At 36.8% G+C, this 27,186-nt stretch overlaps 1 protein-coding gene across 1 annotated transcript in view; it reads left to right on the forward strand.

Moving 5' to 3' along the window:
* The window catches only part of PIK3C2G (phosphatidylinositol-4-phosphate 3-kinase catalytic subunit type 2 gamma), a 410,949-nt gene that overhangs the window by 145,101 nt on the left and 238,662 nt on the right, over positions 1-27,186 (forward strand). Inside the window, exons 17-18 of the mRNA XM_043882432.1 lie at positions 21,721-21,814; positions 25,490-25,584. Of these exons, the coding sequence (XP_043738367.1) occupies positions 21,721-21,814; positions 25,490-25,584 (189 nt within the window). The remainder of the gene's footprint in view (positions 1-21,720; positions 21,815-25,489; positions 25,585-27,186) is intronic.

A 27,186-nucleotide genomic window follows, 5' to 3' on the forward strand; every position in this document is an offset into this window, starting at 1 on the left:
CCACGGATTTACATGTGTTCCCCATTCTGAACCCCCCTCCCACCTCCCTTCCCATCCCATCCCTCTGGGTCATTCCAGTGCACCAGCCCTGAGCACTTGTCTCATGCATCCAACCCGGACTGGCGATCTGTTTCACACTTGATAATATACATATTTCGATGCTGTTCTCTCAGATCATCCCACCCTCGCCTTCTCCCATAGAGTCCAAAAGTCTGTTCTATACATCTGTGTCTCTTTTTCTGTCTTGCATATAGGGTTATTGTCACCATCTTTCTACATTCTATATATATGCGTTAGTATACTATATTGGTGTTTATCTTTCTGGCTTACTTCACTCTGTATAATGGGCTCCAGTTGTGTCTTCTAAACTAAAATAAACTTGAAATAAAATTAATGCCAGAGTTTCTTAAATGGGGAGTCTAGTTGCTCTTAGAGAAATAACAACCAAAAAATATTGAATAGGGAAAAATAAGCTTCTCTACTTGTCCCTCTCTCAAAACAAAAGAGTCCTTAAAAATTGAAACAGTATCTTTTACTATTGAAATATGCAAAGCCTGGCAAAATACCCTGATTATAGTAGGTGTCCAGTTAGTAAGACAATGATAATGATAAGAGGAAAATGAAAAAAACCTATCCCTTGTGTATTCTCTGTATCTTCCCTAGAATAAAATGCATGGTGGTTGAGAATCTGGTGGATAATGATGTCATCGTCTAGTTAAGAGGAAGCATGTGGGAATAAGTGTGATGTCTGGTTCTGGCTTGGGGAAGCAGTTCTTACTTGGCTTCTGCTTCACATTCAAAGCCAAGAAGAGATATTTTAAGTCTTCTTCATGGCATCAGCACTGATGCCATGAAGAAAGTCTGCAATCTCTAGAGTCAGAGAAGAATTATGACACTCAGTTCTGTTCTGAATTCTCTCTCAAGATCCTGATGAAGGAGAAAGGAGGGAGAGAAAGTGACACAAAGGACTTTTCAAACAATTTATTTTGGTTTATTTTAAAATTTGTGTCTTTTATAAAACTTCTAGCATGTGAAAGGAGGAGAAAGGAATTTTTTTCTATTATTCGTAGGAGTTACTAGAAGCTTCCTCTCAATCTTCCAAGTTCAAAATTTACAAATTATCTTAAAATTCTATGTTTTTTGTGCCTCGTACATTGAATATTCCTGTTTTCTGATATCTTTCATCGATTACTGTGCACCCATATACCCACCTTCCTTAATAAACGATAGAACATAGATAGATACATAGATAGAATTTGTCTTTTAGTTGAGCTTGCAGCTCTCCCCCTTTTTATAAGGCTTCTTCTACGTGGATCCTTCTTTGACCTCCCTAAGTAAAACTGACCACATTTTCCTACTACAGTGCTTTGTTTCTTTATGAATTACATTATGTTGCAATGTGTTTACACACAACATGTAAAACATATAATTTACCCACATTAGAATGAGAGCTAGTTAAGCTCAAATAGTTCATCATAGTGTTTCTGTTTACCACAAGCTTAATAATACCTGAGACATAGTAATTACTCAATATTGAATCAATCACTCTCAAAAATTCATTATGATCATTTATGCCTTATTTTAAAATAATATTTAAACTATATTATTTGAAGGAGTCATCAATTATCTTTGTTTCTTACATCTCCTTATACAGTTGAATTAATTAATGAAATAATTATATAAGAAAATCAATTAACAATTGGTTTCATTGGAATTACTTACAGTTCACACTTATATTTCAAGAAACTTCTGGAAGAAATGAGTTCCCATTTTCACCTTACTCTTAACCTCTTTTTCTGATTTAGATAAGAGTAGCCAACATCTACAAATACTTTTTTGCTAAATCCTAATTGTTTTTAGCTCAGGTAAGACTTAGAAAAGTAGCACAGTTATTGTTTTGTCATTCCTCAACTGATTAGCTCATAGAAAATGGGTTCAAAATGTAAAGGTTAAAAAAAAGTGTGAAGGTAACAATTCACAGAAGAGAAGGTATTAGCAAATCCTATATCTAATAAAGGCATTTAATTCAGAATATATACTCTTATGACTCAATAACCAGACAATAAATAACCTAATTTAAAACAAAAAATAGTCACAGGGTCTGACATTTCCTCAAAGAAAATATAGAAATGTCCAATAAGCACGTGGAAAGATGCTCAACATCATTAATCTCTAGGGAAATATAAATGAAAACCACACTGAGGTATCACTTGACACTAACTAGGATGACCATAATGAAAAAGACAATTAGCTTTGGCAAGGATGTGAAGAAATTGGAAATCTCATATATTGCTCATGGAAATGTAAAATGGGGCAGCCACTTTGGAAAACAGTTAGTCAGTTTCTTAAATACTATACATCAAGTTAACATATGACCCAACAATTCCACTCAGGTATATACTCAAGATAAATGAAAAATAGGTTCCCTTAAAAATTCCTCCATGGATGTGCAGACCAGCATTATTTACAATAGCCAAAAAGTAAAAACAACTCAAATGACCATCAAATAATGAGTGGATAGATAAAATGTGGTCTGTCCATGCAATGTTAGAGTATTCAATAAGTGAATATTAATGTATGTTACAACATGAATGAACCTTGAAAACATGTTAAGCAAACGAAGCTAGTCACAAAAGACCACATGTTTTATGATGCCCAGAGACAGGCAAATGGATGGAAACAGAAAGTAGATCCCTGATCACCTAGGGCCAGAGGAGTTTGGGGCAATATAGGGAATGAGAGCCAGTGGTTATGATTTCTTTTGTGGTTATGATTCAGTAACTCTGGGAGGAAGCTAAAAGCCATTAAATTGTACCCTGAGTGAATTGTATGGTATTTATCACATCTCTATAAAACTGTTAAAAATACTTAAAGAATGATTGTAAAGGCAAAACTATTAATATGACTCTATATCACTAAAGCCTAGTTTTCTTATGGGATAACTTTTTAAAGTTTCTAAAGCATTAACTATGGCCTTTTTTGTTTTGATAGCTTATTGTTCCATTAAGATATACTTTGGTCTATTTTAAAGATGTTTAAATGTATATTTTCTTGTAAAGTTCATGGAATATTTTTTACAAAAATCTTTGTCAGCATGAAGCCTGCTTAGTTTTCTTGCTTATAGATAAAAAGGATTCACTAGAGGGACTTCTATATTCTTTAATTCCTGATAACTAAGCTTCTCTACCTGAAGAGATGTTGAACATCTATTTGATTCTCTTAATATTTTAAGTATAAAGTTTAGATTTTCATTTAGTGCTCCCTTAATACTGCCTCATTTTATTATCTATAATAACCCTATAAAACAAATACTATTATTATCCCAGTTTTACCTTTGAGGAAACTGAAGCTTACAAGGGTTAATTTGCCCAAAAGGCACTTGTAAGTTAAGGAGCTAGAGTTAAATCCAGAGATTTGGAGCTTGCCATCCTCACCCTATAATTCACACCATTCCTACATAAATACATGCTGTTTGTTTAAAAACTATCCTAAAGTAGTTTGATTATAGTAAATAGCAGTACTTATGCTTGGATGTTTCCACTTCCCTGTGTAATTTCTTTTTTTCTGAATAATCAGAATTTTAGACGTTATGAGGACTGGTTTCAGAGTAGAGTGGTGTTTAGTAAGCGTCATTCAAGGAGCTTAGTAGAAACTTGATTTATTTGTACATTGAACAGTTCCTTATCATGTATCAAAAAAGGTTACTGAAGAGGTTGGAGTGTTTCCATTGTACTCATCCTCTGACTCCCACTCTCAGTTTAACCGAACTGTTAAAAAACTTGAGGACAGGCTGTTTAGAGAAATGAACCTTTCAACTTCTCTAAATTCAAAAGCTGACTTCTCTGAGAACAAACAGTATGTGCTTGTTAAGTGAGTTGTCAGAGTGAGTTCTTCAAAGGTCTATATTTTGTCTCCATTGAATAATCTACTTTTTTTCCCAGGGCTTCACCTCCTGAGAACCTGCGTGCTCCATTTCTAGCTCAGATAATTTTTAATATTGCTGATTACTTAATCCTGTTTGAAGATTCACCACCTCCTGCTGGCTTCTTTTTAGCAAGAGACATGTTGAGATTTGATTTCGCTGTTGTGGGCCATAGGGTGTTAATATTTCCACAGCTGAGTGTTAACAGTGTGTTCACCGGGTACTGATATTTCCATTAGAGAAGGCAGTACTGTCAGAATACCAGAGACCAAGGGCTAAGGTCTGTAGCTCTTGGCAGATGGTTGCTATTTTCTTGAACCCTGGTGCACAGACACAACTATTCAACTACTAATAATAAGCTGAAATTACCCAAGGAATTAGAAGGCAGTTCAAGGAAAGCATTCATTTAAAAATAGCAACTCTGAATTAGCATCAGAGGATTACATCAGAAGCTTAAATAAAAATTTGACAAGGTACTAGAACTTCCCATCCTACATGAAGTGAAATTATTGTTTTGCAGAAACAAGAGCAATAGTTAATAGGCAGTGCCTTAGCTTTCAAAATCAGTTTCCCTGGAAAAATGTCCCATGAAAATGTTTGCATCAGACCACTGTATTCTTTATTGTAGAGATTAATGTACTAAAGTCATTCTTAACTAACATTGCAAGCAGGCCAAAGAGAATATGGAAAAGTTAGACAGCTATAACTTCCACATTTGACTAAACAATCAACTGATAGGTGACGATGTATCCTTTCCATTTATTTTTTGAGCAAAAATATGTGTACATGGAAACTGGCACACAGTGAATCAAAGAAGCAGAATAAGACATAGCAACTGTGTTTAAAGAACATAGAATTCAGAGGGAAAGACTCAAACTGAAGATCACCACACAATGTTCTCTAGACTATAATCAAAGTGTTGAGTGCTGTATGCCCCCAAGGAAGAGAGAGACAGATTCTCTCAGAAAACGTAAGAAAAGCTTTGGAAAGGAATTTAATTCTGACTTGAAACATTCATAGGCATTTCCTGAGTGGAGAAGAGAGGAAATGGAATTCCAGAAAGAAAGACTAGATGGTCAAAGTTATGGAAGTTCGGAGAATATGAGAGATTTACTATAATATTAGAAGGGAATGGTACTGGGAGACAAGGTTGAAAAGACTTTTTCAGTTTAAATCATTTGGGGCTCTATAAGTCAGGCAGTTACTCATAACTAACTTTATTGCACCCCATGGAATCTTAAAAATGGGACTCACACAGTCCGATTTATTTTGTACAAGGATAATTCTGCACATTAATGTAAAGTGTGAACTGTAAAAAAGAGTAACAGCAAGGATATTAGATGCAGGTATAGAAATAGTCTACTTGAAAAGTGGTCTGGGCCTGCTCTAGGCATCAGTCAAGATTTACAGAGCAGACTGGAGAAATATTTCAGAGGAAAGTGAACAAGAGAGGAAATAAGGAAGATTTTGAACTTTTTGATTTAGGTACATGATAGATAATTACATCATTAACCAAGACAAGAGTTGTGGATGAAAGAGCAAATTTGGGTATTGAAGTTGGATGCCATCTTCAAGGCATCAAAGAGGAAACCGAGAAAAATAATTTGTGCCTCTTGGAATAAGATTGATCGTAAAGGTGAGAAGATCACTAAAGTTGAAGGAGGTAAGAGAACGATTTTTATGTTTGGGCTTCATATGTTTGTTTAAATAAAAGAGCTCCAAGCATGTTTACAAACTGAGATGAAAGATGCATGAGGAGAAGCTCAGAAAACAGGGATGAGTGAAGTGACAAAATGAGATGACACCAACACCCAACAGACTGGACCAAAAATGAAAATAGAGCTGTTCTCAAGGAAAGAGAGTACCTTGTTCCTCTCAGTTGGGAGGGAAGGAAATATATGAATAGAATTATAGGTAACTATGGATATGGAGAAAGGAGTACAACAAGACTGTATATTGCTACCCTGTTTATTTAACTTATATGCAGAGCACATCATGCGAAATGCTGGCTAGATGAGTTACAAGCAGGAATCAATTGCAGGGAGAAATATCAACAATGATATGCAGATGATACCACTCATATGGCTGAAAGCAAAGACAAACTAAAAAGATTCTTGATGAAGGTAAAAGAAGAGAGTGAAAAGGCCAGCTTAAAATTCAGTATTAAAAAAATTATGATCATGGCATCCAATATCATCACTTCATGGCAAATAGAAGGGGAAAAGGTGGACGCAGTGACAGATTTTCTCTTCTTGGGCTCTAAAATCACTGCAGATGGTGACTGTAACCATAAAATCAGAAGACGATTGTTTCTTGAAAGGAAAACTATGACAAACCTAGACAGTGTATTGAAAAGCAAAGACATCATTTTGCTGACAAAGTTCCATATAGTCAAAGCTTCAGTCTTTCCAGTAATCATGTGTGGATGCGAGAGTTGGACCATAAAGAAGGCAGAACAGTGAAAAATTAATGCTTTCAAACTGTGGTGCTGGAGAAGACTCTTGAGAGTACCTTGGACAGTAAAGAAATAAAACCAGTCAATCCTAAAGGAAATAAACCATGAATACTCATTGGAAGGGCTGATGCTGAAGCTGAAGTGCCAATGCTTTGGCCACACAATGCAAAGAGCCAACTCATTGGAAAAGACCCTAATGCTAGGAAAGATTGAAGGCAGAAGGAGAAGAGGGCAACGGAGGATGAGACCATTGGATGGCATCACTGATTCAGTGGACATGAACTTGGGCAAACTCCAGGAAATGGTGAAGGACAGGGAGGCCTGGCGTGCTGCAGTCCATGGTGTCTCAAAGGATCGGACATGATTTAGTGACTGAACAACAACAACAAATGGATATGGAAGAGAAAAATGTGAAGGTTTCAGTATTCCACATGAAGAGAGAGTCAAAGTGATATACTGAGAATGAAGAACTTAGAATTGCATAAACCAAAGATATGAATCTTACTTTTGTGTATTTTTGAAGAGTTTATGGAGTTGCTTCCAACTTTCACAGTTGACAATAAAAGCTTTGAAATCAGACATATCTATCTCTGTCACTTACTACCTCAATCACCTCAGTCAAGTTTTCTTACCTGTCAGTGGGAGTAATAAGTATCATGTGTTGTCCCTTACAGGATAAAGGACTTATGAGAACTTTCAATAAATGTTACCAGTCAAGCTTGTCAACATCATCCTCTTCCTGGTATCTGTATTTTTAAAAGGGTTTAAAGTTTTCAGATTTTTTTCAATGCTAAATTGTAAATATCATAAATTCATGGGAACAATTTCTTTTCTAGTAAGCTTCACTAAACTTAAGATCACTTGTCAAAACGTATATGGTAAAAGAGCAAATTTATATTTGAAAATTGAATAGTGACTTATAGCTTACTTATTAAGCACTTTCAAAATATTATGTGATTGACCTACAAAACAGTCTCTTTAATATCATTACCATCATGTACAATTCCCCCCCCTTTACTGATTTCTACTTTATAGACACAGAAATTTATATCCAGTTTGTTTATCCATTCACTCAGTAGATACTTATTGATGGCCTGTTCATGTTAGACACTTCTTCAGGCCCTAAAGCTAGCATATTAAGCAAAAACAAACATAATCCTGCCTTTATGGAGCTGTAGTCCACTGGAGGTGGGGAGAAATAGGCCCTTACCAAATTATAAATGTAAAATAACAGGTGTCATAACAGCTCTGAAAGAAAAGTGCATGGTTCCATGATAACATAAAATGAAGGATCCAAATCTTTCTCCAGAGTGGGAAAAGTCTTCCCTGAGGAAGTTATATGTTTGATTTCATATCTAAGATGAGTGAAAATGAACTGGTGAAAGGGGAGATAAGAGAAGAGCTCCATGGGAAGACGAGAGCTAGGAAATGAAGAAACTGCATTTAGGAAGTGAGAAGAGAGCCTACTGTGGGCAAGAATTCCTTAGAAAAAATGGCATAGCCATCATAATCAACAAAAGAGTCCGAAATGCAGTACCTAGATGCAATCTCAAAAACAACAGAATGACCTGTGTTGTTTCCAGTGTAAACCATTCAATATCACAGTAATCCAAATCTATGCCCGGACCAAAAATGCTAAAGAAGCTGAAGTTGAATGGTTCTATGAAGACCTTCAAGACCTTCTAGAACTAACACCCAAAAAAGTTGTCCTTTTCATTATAGGGGACTGGAATGCAAAAGTAGGAAGTCAAGAAATACCTGGAGTAACAGGCAAATTTGGCTTTGGAGTACAGAATGAAGCAAGGCAAAGGCTAATAGAGTTTTGCCAAAAGAACGCAAACCCCCAAAAACTGGTCATAGCAAACATCCTCTTCCAACAACATAAGAGAAGACTCTACACATGGACATCACCAAATGGTCAATACTGAAATCAAATCAATTATATTCTTTTCAACCAAAGATGGAGAAGCTCTATACAGTCAGCAAAAGCAAGACTGGGATCTGACTGTGGCTCAGATCATGAACTCCTTATTGCCAAATTCAGACTTAAATTGAAGAAAGTAGGAAAAACCACTAGACCATTCGGGTATGACCTAAATCAAATCCCTTACATTATACAGTGGAAGTGACAAATAGATTCAAGGGATTAAATCTGATTGACAGAGTGCCTGAAGAACTATGGATGGAGGTTCATGAAATTGTACAGGAGGCAGGGATCAAGACCATCCCCCCAAAAAAGAAATGCAAAAACACAAATGGTTGTCTGATGAGGCCTTACAAATAGCTGTGAAAAGAAGAGAAGTGAAAGGCAAAGGAGAAAATGAAAGATATACCCATTTGAATGCGGAGTTCCAAAGAATAGCAAGGAGAGATAGGAAAGCCTTCCTCAGTGATCAATGCAAAGAAATAGAGGAAAACAATAGAATGGGAAAGACTAGAGATCTCTTCAAGATAATTAGAGATACCAAGGGAACATTTCATGCAAAGATGGACTCAATGAAGGACAGAAATGGTATGGACCTAACAGAAGCAGAAGATATTAAGAAGAGTTGGCAAGAATACACAGAGGAACTATGCAAAAAAGATCTTCATGACCCAGATAATCATGATGGCATGATCACTCACCTAGAGCCAGACATCCTGGAATGTGAAGTCAAATGAGCCTTAGGAAGCATCACTACAAACAAAGCTAATGGAGGTGGTAGAATCCCAGTTGAGCTATTTCAAATCCTAAAAGATGATGCTGTGAAAGTGCTGCACTCAATATGCCAGCAAATCTGGAAAACTCAGCAATGGCCAAAGGACTGGAAAAAGTCAGTTTTCATTCCAATCCCAAAGAAAGGCAATGCCAAAGAATGCCCAAACTACCGCCCAATTGCACTCATCTCACACGCAACCCAATCCAGTATTCTTGCCTAGAGAATCCCGTGGACAGAGGAGCCTGGTGGGCTGCTGTCCATAGCGTCACAAAGTCGGACACAACTGAAGTGATTGAGCATACATGCATTGGAGAAGGAAATGGCAACCCACTCCAGTATTCTTGCCTGGAGAAGCCCAGGGACAGAGGATCCTGGTGGGCTGCCATCTATGGGGTCGCACAGAGTCAGACATGACTGAAGCGACTTAGCAGCAGCAGCAGCACATGCTAGTAAAGTAATGCTCAAAATTCTCCAAGCCAGACTTCCACAGTACGTGAACCATGAACTCCCAGATGTTCAAGTTGGAGTTAGAAAAGGCAGAGGAACCAGAGATCAAATTGCCAACATCCATTGAATCATCGAAAAAGCAAGAGAGTTCCAGAAAAACATCTATTTCTGCTTTACTGACTATGCCAAAGCCTTTGACTATGTGGATCACAATAAACTATGGAAAATTCTTCAAAAGATGGGAATTCCAGGCCACCTTATCTGCCTCTTGAGAAATCTCTATGCAGGTCAGAAAGCAATTGTAAGACCTGGACAGGGAACAACAGACTGGTTCCAAATAGGGAAAAGAGTACATCAAGGCTGTATATTGTCATCCTGCTTATTTAACTTATTTGCAGAGTACATCATGGGAAATGCTGGGCTGGATGAAGCACAAGCTAGAATCAAGATTGCTGGGAGAAATATCAATAACCTCAGATGTGCAGATGACACCACCCTTATGTCAGAAAATGAAGCAGAACTAAAGAGCTTCTTGATGAAATGCAAGAGGAGAGTGAAAAAGTTGGCTTAAAACTCAACATTCAGAAAACTAAGATCATGGCATCCAGTCCCATCACTTCATGGCAAATAGTTGGGGAAACAGTGAAAATAGTGGCAGACTTTATTTTGGGGGGTTCCAAAATCACTGCAGATGGTGACTTCAGCCATGAAATTAAGAGACACTTGCTCTTTGGAAGAAAAGTTATGACCAACCTAAACAGCATATTAAAAAGCAGACATTACTTTGCCAACAAAGATCCAAAGAGTGAAAGGTATGGTTTTTCTAGTTGTCATGTGTGGATGTGAGAGTTGGACTATAAAGAAAGCTGACTGCAGAACAATTGATGCTTTTGAACTGTGGTGTTGGAGAAGACTCTTGAGAGTCCCTTGAACAGCAGGGAGATCCAACCAGTCTGTCCTAAAGGAAATCAGTCCTGAATATTCATTGGAAGGACTGATGTTTAAGCTGAAACTCCAATACTTTGGCCACCTGATGTGAAGAACTGCCTTATTTGAAAAGACCCCAATGCTGGGAAAGACTGAATTTGGGAGGAGAAGGGGACAACAGAGGATGAGATGGTTGGATGGAATCACCGACTCAATGAACATGAGTTTGAGTAAACCTCAGGAGTTGGTAATGGTCAGGGAAGCCTGGCATCCTGCAGTCTATGGGGTCACAAAGAGTTGGACAGGACTGAGCGACTGAACTATACTGAAGAGAGCCAGTATGCCTGGAGTACAAGGGAGGAGTGTGTGATGAACAGGTACCTTCAGATGGAACTAGATCACGTTAGGGTCTTCTAAACAGGGCCATGTTAAGCAACTTCGTCTTTATTCTGAAAGCAACATAAAGGCATAAATAATTCTCAGTGAGAGAATATTTTGAATTGATTTTCATCTTTCTGAGGTTACTCTGGTTTCTAAGTGAAGCATGGATTTGTTAAAGGAAGCAAAAGTAGATAAGAGAAGATGCGATAAGTTATGGAAGTAGTCCAAGGATCAGAGAATGGCAAGTCAGCCTTAGAAGGTGGTGGTGGTGGTGGTTGTTTCGTTGCTCAGTCCTGTCTGACTCTTTCTGAAACTGTAGATTGTAGCCTGCCACTATCCTCTGTCCATGGGGTTCTCCAGGCAAGAATACTGAAGTGGGTTACCATTCTGTTATCCAGGGGATCTTCCCCACCCAGCAATCAAAGCCATGTTGCAGGCAGATTCTTTACTGCTGAGCCACCAGGGAAGCCCTAGAAGGTGAGTGGTAAGGTAATGAAATGAAGAGAATCAGAATATTTAGACATAAAAATGACAGGACTGAATGGGAAGGCATAGTGAAAAAGAAGAGTGTCGAGGATTACTCCTAAGTCTCTGTCTTTGGTAAGTAAGGGGATAAAAGTAACATTCCCTAAGATGGGGCACACTGGGTGACACATAAACAATAGAAGAACAAGAACTCTGCAGTTCAGACTTTGTATGTTGGCTTTGAGGAGTGCTTGAGATGACCAAAAGTGTTCAAGAAAGGTATCTAAGCTGGAGACCCCAACATGGAAATCATCCAGTGAAGGATGGGAATTAAGTCAAGGGTGCAAATAAATTTGTTTAGGGAGAGGTCTTAAGATAAGAAAAGATCCCTTCATATTTATTTATTTATTTGTTTGTTTGTTTGTTTTTAGAACCCTTCATATTTAGACTCAAAATCCCTTATTCTTTTTTTTTCCCCACAAGATAATGAATAACTTTATTCTCAATGAGTATTTTTTGGTTATACTTTGGAATTTAAGTACACATTATTATTTTTTTCAGTCAGATGCCTATTGGCTAGAATTATAAAACTCTAAAAATTTTAAAATACTTTTTATTGGAGTATAGTTGCTTTATGATATTGTGTTAGTTTCTGCTCTACAGCAAAATGAATCAACTATATGTATACATATGTCCTCTCTTTTTTGGATTTCCCTCTCATTTAGATGGTGACAGAGCACTTGTTAGAATTCCCTGTGCTATACAGGAGGTTCTCATTAGTTATTTACTTTATACATGTTAGTGTATATATATGTCAGTCTCCCAATTCATCCCACCCCCTTCCCTCCATGGTGTCTATATGTCCATTCTCAGAAAGAGAAACATATCATAGATATCACTTATATGTGGAATCTAAAAAAAATGATACAGATGAACTTATTTACAAAGCAGAAATAGAGACACAAACATCAAAACCCCTTATTCTTTTTCTTAATGTCATACTGCTTTTGCTTGTAATGTTCAATGTGTCCAAACACAAACTCTCTCTATTATGCTTTCAATTATACCATTTGCTTTAGGTAGTGCCTTTCTAACCTCGTCTAAGTAAAAATCAAAATGCAATCATAAAAAGGAACAAGACCAATAACTACACTTTAATTATAAATGATAATTTTAATTAGGTAATTAGTTAATACCATGACTAGATGGCTTACCCAATGGCTCGGTGGGTGAAGAATCCGCCTGCAGTGCAGGAGACACAGGAGATGTGGATTTGATCCCTGGGTCGGGAATATCCCTTGAGAAAATGGCAACCCACTCCAGTATTCTTGCCTGAAAACTGCCACTAACAGAAGAGCCTGGCAGGCTACGGTCCAAAGGGTCGCAGAGAGTCAGACACAACTAAGCGACTACATACACGTGCACACATGACTATATAGTCATTTCCTGGTATCGTTGTGCAAGTCCATAACTATCCATCAGAAAATATCTGAACAGTTCCTTTGTTTGTTTGGGCCTAGGACTCATTCTTATTCCTTTTGGCTCATGGCTGAACCAGTGCCCCAATCCAGATACATAAATTACACTACTCACTATTATATGTCTCTATTGACCCATTTAGAATAAAATAAAATTTAAAAATACACCCAAATAAGTCTTGTGCCTATTATATAAGCATAGATGATAATAGCTAGTCAAAAGATTAGAAGGCCTTGATGGAAATATTGGCCTAGTATTCTGGATATTTAGAATCTAGTTTCAGTATCAACCAGTGAATGACCTCAGGAAAATAGCCCAAACTCTCTGAGTTTCAGTTTCTTCATGTATACAGTCAGGAGGTTGAACCAGATCTCCAGGTTTCCTTGAATTCTAATATTCTATAATCATGTGAACAATTTTGAAAGAACATGAATTATTCAGTAGATAGAGGTTGACAATCATCTTAAAGAAGCCTTATTCACCTCTTTTCCTAGAAAAAAATTTCTTCTGTCATATCTGATTGTTTTTAGTGTTAGAAAAATAGCAAGGATGTTCATATTGACATTTTCCTTCCAAGCTGATGCTGAGTGTGTCATCAGACTCAATACCTGTTGGAAAAACAGTTCTGTACTTCTGATGGTTTTCTAATTCCAACCTGACATTGGTGCTTTTAGGCTGAATAGCCTCATGGCATTCTGCATGAATTCTTACTGTGTTTTCTGAAGTCTGACATTTCTGTTACACTTAAATTTGATCTCAGATTTCTTTGCTTTTCAGTTTACTCCAAGTTGCTTTTTTTTAAAGGTCAACATTTGTTACATTGCATTTGGCTTTCACCCATCTTCAGAAGTTTTTGAAGTAAGCTATTGACCCTATATCATTGTTCAAACTAGAAAAAGAAGAGAAAAAGAAAGTAAGAAATAAGTAGAAATGGCAAAGTAACAAGCCAAATGGGAAGAAGTTGAAAGATGTATTTTTCTGTTGAAATTTCACTTCATAATTCCAGTGGTCCTATTGAAGCTTGTCTGAATCCGTTGTGATATTCCTATAGCCCTCTGAGATGAGAGGAATTATACGTTTGAGGAAGAATGACAAGTCCCAAGTCTGATGTTGGTCAGATGACTTTGAAGCCAATTTTTCATTCATGGGAGACATAGGTTGATGTGCTGTTGTCTTAGAAACAGGGCACGGGTGCTGATCCTTTGACCAAAACTACGTTGTACATCCAAAGTTTTCAAAGTCTACGGTCTACAGTCCTAGAGGTCTACAGTCCTCAAGATGTTTACAGCGATGTCACAAGGTCGAAATTGTTTCCAAAGTAGTTCCAGACATCATTTCTTTTTGTCATACTCATTTACTCATGAGTGTAGAGTGGGGTTTTCCAGAGATTGCATGATATGCAGTATTACAACAGAGTTAATGCCGAAGCAGATAGGAGAATTCAGCTGTTTTCTGTTAAGCCAGACATTAGAGACAAAAATGGTATAGTTCTTCTCACTATTTTCTTTCAGAAAATACAGCTATATTTTTTAGAAACATATTGTTTATGTTAACATATAATGAATTTATTAATGTCACTTAAAATGAATTGATAAATATTTCTTAAATGTCTTGGTTTTATTTTTAATTGATAATTTATTTATAGATAGAGGCTTTCCAGGTGACTCCCCGGTAAAGAATCTTCCTGCCAAAACCCAGGAGATGCAGGTTCAATCCCTGAGTGGGGACAATCCCCTGGAGAAGGAAATGGCAACTCATTCCAGTATTTTTGCCTGGGACATCCAAGGGACAGAAGAACCTGGTGGGCTACAGTCCACGTAGTCGCAAAAAGTCAGACATGACTGAGCATGAACACCTGCCTGCATAACCCACATAAAAAAAACTGGAATTGTCAGGCGAGTGTATGCTTCTCGGTTCTTTGTCTCATCACAACAATGATTTGGAGCGACGGACATTAAAGCCCTCGGCGCATCACAGCTCTCAGGTCTTGGACAAACCGTGTCATAGCTCTTAGACAAATCAGTGTTACAGCTCTATTTTATTTAGAAGATAGCAGAAAAATAGCAGAAAAATCCATCCTTGAAGAAGAGAAGAGAGTGGAGGAGCGCGCCAGCATGTGGGGGGGGGTGGGGGGTAGAGAGGGAGAAAGAGGATATCCACGCAGCGGGGAGAGAGAGAGAGAGAGAAAGAACACGCTTGGCTCTTCAGAGAGAGAGAGAGAGAAAGAACACGCTTGGCTCTTCCTTTTATATGTTTTCTTCCCCCTGGGCCTGCCCTATGCAAATTGGGCTCAGCCAGGAGTGCTGTTCTACCTGAAATCCTCACTCCAGTCCTCAGACCTTCCTTTCACCTTCCTTTGTTCTATTTTCGCGGGCTTTTCCCTTCCTTGTCCTTTAGACACCGCCATTTTGGACTCTTTTTCCCTATTCTAACTACCTAACAGAATCGTCTATAATTTTTAAGGATCTCAAAGGGTCCAAAAGAAATTGAAGAACTTCTACTGAACAGCAGATTCTAACCACTGGTCAGTTTCTGCTTCTCCCTTGAGTCAAAGAATTACATGAATATTTGATATGCTTCCTTTCCTGCCCATGTAAAGATTGCAATTCCAGGTTAATTTTCTGCTTGACTTTCAACTTTGTGTTTACCCTACAGTATTAGCAAAATAGAAAATTGATATCTCACTGAAGTTTCTTTGAAAAATGTTTGTCTTGAATTTGCTTTCATTTCACTTAATGTTTTCACATTTTGAGGTTTTTAGCCATATTTCTTAGATTCCTTTATTCAACTCTTACAGCCAGTCTGCAAAGAGTATTTTTTTCTTTGTGTCCAAATGTCCTCATTGGACAACAAGCTATTTTTAGGTAAAATCCCTTAACAATTACTGTAGCGAGTTTTATATTTTTCTGAGGTATGGTATCTTGCCCTTTTAGAAATCCTTAAGATGCAATTGTTAGCTCAGTTCAAAAGCAACTAAACCCTGAATATATAGAATCACTGTTCAGGAAGCTCATATAAAACTGAATAGTAAGCCAGTCTTAATGTTTTTGCTTTTGACCATAATTGTTGAGGTTTATTTTGGGGTTTTTTTTTTTGGGTTTTTTTTTTTGTTTTTTTTTTTTTTGCTCCTCTCTTCAGACATACTTTGGAAGTTAAATTAGATAGCATAAAGTTAATTAAATGGACATTTAAAAATTATGAATAACCTTAAATAAGTGATTATTTCACATGGATTCTTTTTATTTCTAATTTTTTTAAATTTCATAGTAAATGAAAATTTGTTTCACTTACCTGGTCTCCTCCCTAACAAGTAGTGAATTTTATTGATCTTATATCTTTTTAATACCTTAAAACAGATAGATCTCCATTTATTACATTTTAAATTATCTATATTCTGATTGATTATGAGGAAAGGAAAGGGAAGTCACTCAATCATGTCTAACTCTTTGCAACCCCATAGCCTGTAGCCTACCAGGCTTCTCCATCCATGGGATCTTTCAAGCAAGGGCACTGGAATGGGTTGCCATTTCCTTCTCCAGGGGATCTTCCCAACCCAGGGATCAAACCCAGGTCTCCCACATTGCAAGCAGATGCTTTACCCTCTGAGCCACCAGATTATAAGGAAGTTTCTGATAAATGTAAATGAATGAGGACCTAATTGACATCAGCCTGATGAATCCTTCTACTGAGACTTTTCTTTATTCCCCAGACTCAAGGTGTTATGTCCATGACTACAGAAATTAGTAATCCCAAGGTTAGCAGGATCACTAGAAAGTGGCTCTAGTTTGTTATCAGCAAAAATTATACTTATTTCTCAAGCACACCAGGTCATTGGAAATTACAATAACCTGGCTTGTGGAAAATTCAAAATAGATTGAAGTTCTTCTGATACATATGACATTTCAGTGTGTAAATATCACACCACAGTCAGAGAACTAATATGAGTAGCCCTCACCTCATTGAGGAGCGAGTTACTGAGCATGAAATGCCAATAGCTATATCCCCAAAGAATGTTTAAATAGTTGCAGACAACATCACAGGGAAGAAAGGCCAGGATTTGTGGAACATATTTGTCCATTGATCTGTGGCTGAGTTCATGGCCCTGAAAAGATATTAAGCACAAATTCTCCAAGGGTAGAGATCCCTATTTGGGCCTGTTAGTTAAAAGAATATTCTAAATCAAGTACAAAATATGAGGCTTGTTCTTTCACTCTACAATGTGTATTCTTAAAAGAATACATGATTTGGATCTTTGTTCTAGTGGTAATAAATTTGCAATTATTTATTTTCACTTTATTTTATTTTAAAATGTGCAATTATTTGCAATTATTAATGTATTTTCATAATTAATTAAATGAGACTTACTTTTAAAATTACTGTTTTTTAGTAACCAATAAAACAGTCATATAGAAAGTTTAAAAATCTTTAAAAACTAAGCTTTAAAGAAGAAACCTAAAGTCATCCATGACATTTCCATCTAGAAATTTGGTATTCATATTTTGATCCTTCCTTTCTATCTTTTTTGTTAAGCACACATGTTTCATTATACTCTCATATTATTAAATATTATTTTAATATTTTAATGACAGCATGTATTTTATCATAGAGTCATAGAACATTTAACTTAAGTGCTTATTTTTAGATATTTACATTATTTCCAGTTTTGTTTGCATACATATATCCTCACACACATTTTTTATTATTTCTGTAGGATAAATTCCCAAAGTAGAATTGCTTGATCAAAGAATAAGCACATTTTAAAGATTCTTTTTATACATGTTGCTATATATTGCCAGCAATGTATAAAAGAGCCCCATTTTCCAGGAACTTCACCAACACTGCCAGCATCTCTTTTAATGTAGCCAACTCTTCCTAAAATAGTCAGATTCAGGTTATATTTGGATATGCTTTAATGTCGTTAGGCCTTAGTCACGTCTCAGGATGTCATGTGGTTCATTTCTTGCCAGTTTCTCTTCCAATTTCTTCCTCAACTTCAAGCACCAGTAATGAATAAAAAGAGACATCCCTTTCTATGAAAATGCAAAAACATTCTTCCCAACATTTGTGTGTATTAATACAAATACATAATATTCCTTTTGGACTGTTCTATAAAGATATTATGAGTTTTTTGTTCTCCTATTCCTAAAGAGCCTGAAAAAAAAAAATTCTCTTCCATCACCATTGGATTTGTTTTTGTCTTACTGTTTCGACTGTGAGGGGAAAAAAATCTGGGATTTGTATGAGTGCTGTTTGTGGAATTGAACCTCCTGCTACAATATATAATATATAAATTATCTCAGAGCACAAGAAGCATAGTATGATTTTCCTCATTATTATTATTGTGACCAATGCTTTTATTTTATTTTTTTGGCCGTGCCACATGGCACGTGGGATCTTAGCTCCCTGACTAGGGATTGAATCCATGCCCCGCCCCTGCCCTCCGCCCCAGCAGTGGAAGCATGGAGTCCTAACCACTGGACTGCCAGGGAATTCCTGTGATCAATGTGTTTGTATTAATCACCCAACACATAAGGAAGGTGGTCCTGAATTCTGGAAATAAAAAAAGAGGATAGACCAATCCTTAGCTACAGTATATTCACTAGTTGAGGAATGAGGATACATATTAATAAAATGATAAATTCTTTCACGCTCTGTCATACCCAGTTGCCCAATGGAGGAAACACTCAGTGCCCTGGGAGTTAAGAAAAGTGATTGCTAAAGACTGGTATAGTGGCCTTCAAGGGAATATGATCCACAGGTTGAAGGAGAACTAGAAGTTTAAGAAGAGAAGGGAGAGTGTTCCAAGCAGAAGTTACAGTACTTACAAAGGTGGCGATGAACGTAGCATATTCAAAGTAAAAACAGCATACAATGAGCCAGGGCAGTTTATTCAGTATCGCAGTAGTACAAAAATCTGGAGTGTTTGGCTAGCTTTTAGTATGTAAATAAGTAGTATGGGCCTGAAAGTTTCTTTGAAAATAGAAAACCATTTACTGTTTTATAGGAAATGAATTTACAAAACAATTCAGGAAATTTTATAAGGTATTACTATTAAAAATGCTAATACCACAAAAAAAAAAAAAATGCTAATACCAGTGTGAGCCAAGTATAGCCTAGCATAGATAATTGCAGAAGAAACTGAAAACAAGCATAGAGTACTTCCCTGGTGGCCTGGGGTAAAGGAATCCGCCTGCCAAAGCAGAGATGCAGAAGACTTGTGTTCGATCCCTGGGTAGGGAATATGCCCTGAAGGAGGAAATGGCAACCCACTCCAGGATTCTTGCCTGGGAAATCCCATAAACAGAAGAACTTGGCAGGCTACAGTCCATGATGTCACAAAAGTATCATACACAACTTGGTGACTAAATAACAACATTGATGCAAGGGCCATTGGGATAGAAAAATTAACAGAACTTGGCAACGGATCAGATGCAAAGATAAGAGACTGCTAGAAATTCCACAAACTTTTATTCAATTACACTTGGACTAGGGATGTAAATGAATGAGCCTACCCTCAACCTTGTGTTTAGAATCCCATAGAAAAGGGGGTGATTCTAGAAAGTGGCTGAAACAGCTTCACCAGTAAACTGATGCTTGAACTTTGTCTTCAAGGATGAATTTAATTTCACCAGATAGAAAGGAGGGGGGTGGGAATTAAATGACGAGTCTTTAGCAAAGAGGGAGAAAACAATTATTAAAATTTCAGACCTACATGACTGGAGAAAGATGATAACACAGACTGTGAGACAGAAGTCTGGCAGTAGTGATGCTTCAGATAGAAAGATAACTAATTCAATTTAGACATTTCTGAAATATGTAGAGTGTCCACCAATCTAGAGATAATGGGGACAGTAAGTGAACAAAGCAGGTAAAATTTTTCTGCTTTCAAGGACTTTACATTCTAGTGTTTGGAAATAAGCACATGATTAGAGATACAGTGTTTAGCAAAAAGTTTTATTTTGTTGTGATGTTTGTTTTCTGTTTTTCCTCCTTTGCTGTCATTCACATCAGTAAGATGAAATAGGCACATAGGAAAGCGAGGATGACTAGTATCTGACCTAAGTCATCACTTAGGCAACAAAATGTACCAAGTAACTATTCCCCCAAGACTTCAAAGTGTCCTCAAACTGACCTTGATGTCTACAAGCCTCAGACAAATGGTTTCGTAATTGAGAGCAATAAATTAGAGTCAATCACATTTAGTTAGGAGAAAATAAAGTCTTCGTGTGCTAAAACAAGCTGACCTTCCTCCAGCTTTGCATTTTTATTACACCCTTTCTTCTTTCCATCTGTGCATGATGCTATGCTGAAATCTGACCTTAGTGGTACTTCATGAGATGTGCCTGGACTACAGTCTCAGTAGGTCTTATTGCTAGAATATCCATAGGGAAAATATTATTGGAAAAGTATATGTAGATCAGAAGTAAAGGTTTTGAATGACCAACCTTGGAAGTGAAATTCTTGTTGCAATTAAAATGCTCAGTTTCAATGAATGAAGAGAAAATATGTAACCTGTTTAAGCACCACATTTCAAACTGCTATCAAGAAGGACAGTTGGGGAAATACTGAGTGGTGCTATTTTTGTCCTTCACACTATAGCTACATGTATTCCTTTCACCCTTAAGTAACTGGACATGCTGAAAAGAGACTGGGCATTAGAGACTAAAATGTTCTGACCTCCACAGTCTTTAGAGCTCTCACCTGAAAGGCATTCATAGTTCCCATGCAAAGAGATTTGAGGGTCTTATTTATTCTTTTCTTTGTTTTTAAGTGAATTGCTCTAAACTGTTCCTTCGAATTTTAAATTGTGCATATTAATTTTTTAAGATTTGTTTATTTAAAATAATAAATAAGGGTGTTGCTCTCACCAAAACCCTTGTTATATTTATTTATCATGTCAAAGCAGCGTGGTGTCAAATTTATATCTAGGCACTTTCCAGGAGCTCTGGCAATGCAGGAGACGTAAGAAACTCGAGTTCGATTCCTGGATCAGGAAGATCCCCTGAAGAAGGGAATGGCAACCTGCTCCAGTATTCTTGCCTGGAGAATCCCATAGAGAGATAAGCCTGGCAGGTTACAGTCCATGGGGTCACAAAAGAGTCAGACACGACTAAGCATGCATGTGCACACTCACACACACAGTTCTACTGATGGAGCAGTGTTAGTTGTTATGAGGAGCACAGTCATCCATCAGTAGCATTAGTTCCAGCACCCCTGCAGAAACCAAAATCTAGAAGCTCAAGGCCCTTATATAAAAGGGCATAGTACAACCCACCCTATGTACAGATGAGAACCCTCCAAACTGTAGGGTTTCAGATGTGAACTACCTTCATAAATTTAGTTTAGCAGCAAGCTTTTATTGTGTTTATGGTGCTAAATCTTACAACAGGCATATGCAGTTCAAAATGAGTAAGGCATAGTTACATTCAAGAACTTAACAGCCTAGTACGATTTAGCTGTATTAAATTATTTGTGTTTATTTATTGTAAGATACTTTAGTTTTCTTGTTTTTTATTATTCTCTGCCCAAAGACTCATTTAAATATGTTTTATCCCATTTTTAATCATATAAGCCATCAGATCTCCAGCTAGTAATTATTTACTTAAATACACGGCTAAATAATAAGCAAAGATTTTCATATATTTTTAAAAAAATCTTAGATATCCTATAATCCACATTTTATAGGCAGAAAAGTTGGCAGGGATCTGACTTAAGCTCATGTTTCCAAAATCTAGTCAAGAGAACTTTCGACTACAGTTCACAGGAGAGCACGGAATATGAAGAAAAAAAAAAGTGATTATTTGATGATAATGATTATCTTAAATGATTTTGAGATTATTTTACCTAAGGCATTGGGGTTGGAATTAATTCTCTGTTTTCTTGATATTTCTCATGCATTATTGTATGCTATTAACAGCATAGTAAGTATATTTACTTTGTTTTAGTTTTCCAGATCAAGAAATTCGTAATGTGGCAGTTCAGCAGTTAGACAGCCTCTTGAATGATGAACTACTGGAATATCTCCCACAGCTAGTTCAGGTAAGGACAGCAAAGTTGCCAAGGGATTCCAGGATTTTAACCAATAATTCTCTAAAACAGGTCCCAGTGAATCAACAGTAGCCTACATAAAAAGTGATAATTTCAGTTTGGCTAGCCAAGGGGCTAAAAATATAGCTCATATGTCAACTTGGGTACTGCAGAAATTCTCTACCCAAAATTGATATGGTTACAAAAAAGGTATATAAACACCAAAAGGGAAATATTTTTTTAAAGAACACCTTCACTGATTAATTAGAACAGAAAAATAAATAATACTTGTGATGAAAAATTGCTATCCAGCTGTATATATAAAACTGTAAAAAAGTAACCAAATAAACATTATGTAGAAAATAGTCAGTTACTAGGCATCTGCTCATAATATTTTCTTGCTTTTCCCATATCCTAATATTAATTACAGATTTTAAAACAGTAGTTTCTAATAATCAAATTCTGCTGCCAGATAGTAGCTTTGTGACATCATATATCCTGATATTGGAGTAATTTTGGAAAATACTATAAACTTATCTAGAAATCTGATCATGGTCTGATTTAGTTTGAATATGTTACCATATAAGCAATTGCACAATCATGTATATGATTGAATATCCAAAATATAAACAATGATTTTTTTCTAAGTTAACTGGATACTGAATGCTGAATAGGTCTAAAATAGGGATCTGTATGTTTTTCTTTTGCTTTGCTTTTAACTCAGGTGTTTTCTTATCTGAAAGATCAGGTCATCGTTATAAGCTATTTTAAATGCCAGGTGCCTCAGGTTTTGAATTTAAGACAGGGACCCTGAGACTAAAGTGAGGAGTCTCTAATAATAGAATTGAATTCTATGTTACTTTACAAACAGAACATTCACTTCTCTGAAAGCCTTAAAGAGAGAACTGATCTAGAAGCATACGTACCAGAGAGTTACTGCTACCACTCCTTACAGTTGTGGTTTTCCTAGCCTTGCAGGAGTGTGTAGTGAAAATAAAAATTAATTCAACTTGCAGAAACATTATTCATCTCATGCCTCTTGAGTATGGGAAACATGCTATATCTAACCCAACTCAAAAAAAGGAAATTTCTACAACAGTATATGTAAATTAAATCTATTTGAAGGCCAGAATCTGTCAATAACACTTGACACTAGGAATGTGGCTGAGAGACATACACCTGTAAATGCAAATTCATTTATAAGACAAGTTGCACCCAAGATCCAGCATTGCAAATACACAGAGGTAAAGATAGGTAAAGTTGCAAATATTCCCTAATTAAAAATGGTAATTATAAAATCATGTGAGATGGAAAGAAATATGTAATGTGACTGGAAAATAACAAATGGGAAGAATTTTCAAAACATTCATTGTGGGATTTGCCCTTAAAACTTTGATGCTGCACCCTGACTTTGCAAGACATAAAAAAAATTTCCTACCCTGCTGATTATTTTTTGGAATCATGTTATTTTTTTATGCATTATTTTATTAGAACTGTGCAGGCTATGTTAAAGAGCAATATGAAGGTACTTGAAGACCATGATGAAAACGGAAGGTATGGTTCTTAAAGTGTTAGTCGCTCAGTAGTGTCCAACTCTCTGTGACCATGTGGACTGTAACCTGCCAGGCTCCTCTATCCATGGAATTCTCCAGACAAGAATACTGGAGTAGATTGCCATTCGCTACTCCAGGAGATCTTTCTGACCAAAGGATCAAACCCTGGTCTCCTGCATTGCAGGCAGATTCTTTACTGTCTCAGCCACCAGGGAAGCTTATGGTTCATAGCTAATGCTCAAATAAGACACAGACCCAGAGGTTACTGCAAACCACAGGCTGTAACAATGCAGGTAGGTTTCAAGAAGAGAGTTCAAAATAATGCTGTTGTTGTTGTTCCGTTTCCTTAGTTGAATCCAACTCTGTTGCGACCTCATGGACTATATCCTGCCAGGCTCCTCTGTCTGTGAGATTTCCCAGGCAAGAATACTGAAGTGGGTTGCCATTTCCTTCTCTAGGGGATCTTCCCAACCCAGGGATTGAACCCCTCTCCTGCATTGGTACGCAGATTCTTAACCACTGAGACAACTAGGAAGTCAGCAAAGCATGCATCCAAAATATTGTCTCCTTCTTAGATGATGATGCAGGATGTAGGGAGAAATTGTAGCAGCAGACAGAGTGATGCAGTGAATTTGGAAGCAAGGGAGGCCATTCATGGTCAGTAAGTAGTTACGGGGTTCAGAAAGAAATCACAAGGAAATCTTGAAAGAAAGCTAAAAGACAAGCATGGAAGTAGACTCTGAGGCATCTCTCTCCTGCTAATGTACTCATAGGATATGTTCACAATAAGGGCATGAACATAGCCCATGGTCTAGTCAATCCAATATTAGCATGTTAGTTAAAGAAGGTCATAACTGCAGTCTAAGACAACACACATTATGATCTTTATATATTCAGACAGCGTCATGAGTTTATGCAAATTTGCTGAGATCATCTTTGACATTCTCACACTTCAAGAATTCATAAACATTCCCATCCTGAAGGATAATTAGTATACTGAGGTGTTTCTTTAGGTGTGTGTTGAATGAGCGTTGTACCCATTTTTTCTGCTCTCTGGACTGTGGTATTAACTCTGTGTGTGTATGTGACTTAAATGGCTTATGGAGCAACAAGCCATAGAAGCTTTGTTTCTCAAGCAGGAATAAGTCCTTTTAGAAAGATAGGGAGAAAACCTGACATTCATTTTCACAGCTTATTGTGGTTCATGAGATGATGATGAGGGCCCAGATACCGAGTGCTGATGGTGAAGTGGGAGGTCTAAATTAGGTCTCAAAGGTTGCTGTTGCTATGTTTTTCCGTCAGGTTGAATATCCTAGAAAATGTTAGAAAGTTGTTCACAGTACAGATGAAGGAATGGGAGATTGGGGGATGGGTGGATTATGTGTCCACTGAAAGGTAGCTTTGACACTTAAAAGTAAAGCTTCAAAATCTGCAGGTTAATACTCAGTACATGATTTCAGTTAAGGCTTTGTGTGTGTGTGGCTTCCCTGATAGCTCAGTTGGTAAAGAATCTGCGTGCAATGCAGGATACCCTGGTTCAATTCCTGGGTCAGGAAGAACCCCTGGAGGCTACCTGATAGGCTACCCACTCCAGTATTCTTGGGCTTCCCTAGAGGCTCAACTAGTAAAGTATGTGCCCGCAATGTGGGAGACATGGGTTTGATCCAGGCTACCCACTCCAGTATTCTTACATATAGAATTCCATGGATCCATGGGGGTCACAGAGAGTCGGGCACAACTGAATGACTTCCACTTTTTCAAACCAAGAGAATAGAAACATCTATTGTTTAATAATTCCATCTTTTATATCCAAGACACTGTTCATGATATTATTTTCTGTGTGCCAGTATTCTCTCCCTAGCCATGGTTGAACTCCACCAACCACCTGCTCTTATTTATTCTGTGATACTAAAAGCCAAAAAAGAAAAAAAGGCAGACTCCACAACACTGAATTGTGTGATGTGTATATGCTCTGTTATTAGTTACGTACCAACTGATAAAGCTATCAAATATAAGTATTTTGTCAAACCGTTTATGCTGTTTTCCCTTTCTCAAGCCTCTTAAGTACCTCTGTATTCTGATATAATTTTGTTACTGAAAAAAAAAAATAAAGTAATTGCATCTCTTATTTCAGGCTGTCAAGTTTGAATGGAGCCTTGAGAGTCCTCTAGTGCAACTTCTGTTACACCGGTCACTACAAAGCATCCAGGTTGCCCATCGTCTTTACTGGTAAGATTAACCAAAGTAAGGTAGGATGCCTTTTTTATTGTCAACTTCTTTTTGTGCGGCAGCTTTTCCTTATAAAACTGATACAAACTTCCACTTAAAATTCAGCCAAATGTGAATCTTTATCAGGGTTATTTTTATTTATGAGTACAATTTAACTGTCATTGTCTTAAAAGTCTTCCTTTTGCACTGTTGCTGCTCTTTGAATCCAACTGGAATTTTAAATCTAGGTGATCCTTTTCCAATAGCTTTAAACCACAAGGTCTACATGTGGTCACACCTACTTCTTGAATATTTCAGTATAAAATCTAGTTATAAGATTGGGTATGTTTTGGAAGAATGTAAGCTTGAAAAGTAATTTCTGTAACAATATTAGTTATAAACAGTGGGATCGAGGCCAATATATACTGTCTTAAGCTTAAAATTCCTGGAGCACTAAAGTTTTCCAAAAACATTAAATTTGAATACTATTAGTGAAGAAGTTAGACTTTTTAAAGATATATCAGGATTTCTCCCATCACTGCCTGCTCCTGATCCTACTAAACAAGGTGTTCTTTGGATGCTGTTCTTCCTACTGTTATTACTAAATTCGCACAAAAAATTTAGCAATTACAAGTGTCAGTAACTTAAAGATGGAATTGAGTCTATCTTTTGTCCTCACATATGTATGACAAGCATCATTTATTGGCTTCAACTGCTAGTGAATAACTTTAATTAATGGGAAAAAAGGAAGTCAATATAATTTTTGAATATCATGTTTTTCTACTTTGAAAAACATTGCTCTTGTTGACATCACTCTTCCCATGAAAAATGACTCAAGGATTTCAAATAAAAATAGAAATACAAGGAATTGTCAAGAACTAGTGTTTGATTAGATGCAGATTTCCATTTCAAGTGTCTAATAGAAAAGCCAGATCATTTTCCTCTAGTATGTCAGTATAATTAGACATCAGCTACATTGGCCAATAGTAGGCCTTCCACTAAGTAGACTCTCTTCATCAGACTCTGAATTAAGTCTTATTCTCTTGCATTTTTCCAACAGCTACTTTGATGATAAGGGAAGTTAAGTGGATATATTTGTTGGTATTTCACTGTCATATTAAAGCTAGAACTCCATTACCCTCAATGTTTATTTCCCTTCAAACTTCACTTTTTTTCACTTTTCACTTTTTTAAAACATGTTTACTAAAACGAAGACATATTAAAAAGTAACATGACCACATAACAGTCTTGATTTAAATATTTGAACCAAAACATAATATAAATATATAAAGTAGAAGAGCAAATAAAAAGATCACTTAAAAAATTAGAATAAAATATTGAGGACTTACATTGATTGTCATAATACTAGTACTAGAGCCATCTTAGTAAGTTCTGCACCTGCTAAAGTTGCGAAAAGTGGGGTCATTTGATAGGAAACAGTGGGTACAGACAGAGCTGTCAATTAATGCCATACTTGCAGGTTCACAATAAATACAATAATGTCACTTTGTCAAAGAAGGTGGGAGGAAAGACTTTCTCAGTATGGAACTCACCCTTATGAAAAAGAGAAAAAAGAGTAACAAAGCCCATTTCCCTTCTCACTGATTTAAGAAGAGAGTAAGA

Source organism: Cervus elaphus, chromosome 22 (assembly GCF_910594005.1).
Source record: "Cervus elaphus chromosome 22, mCerEla1.1, whole genome shotgun sequence".
Lineage (NCBI taxonomy): Eukaryota > Metazoa > Chordata > Mammalia > Artiodactyla > Cervidae > Cervus > Cervus elaphus.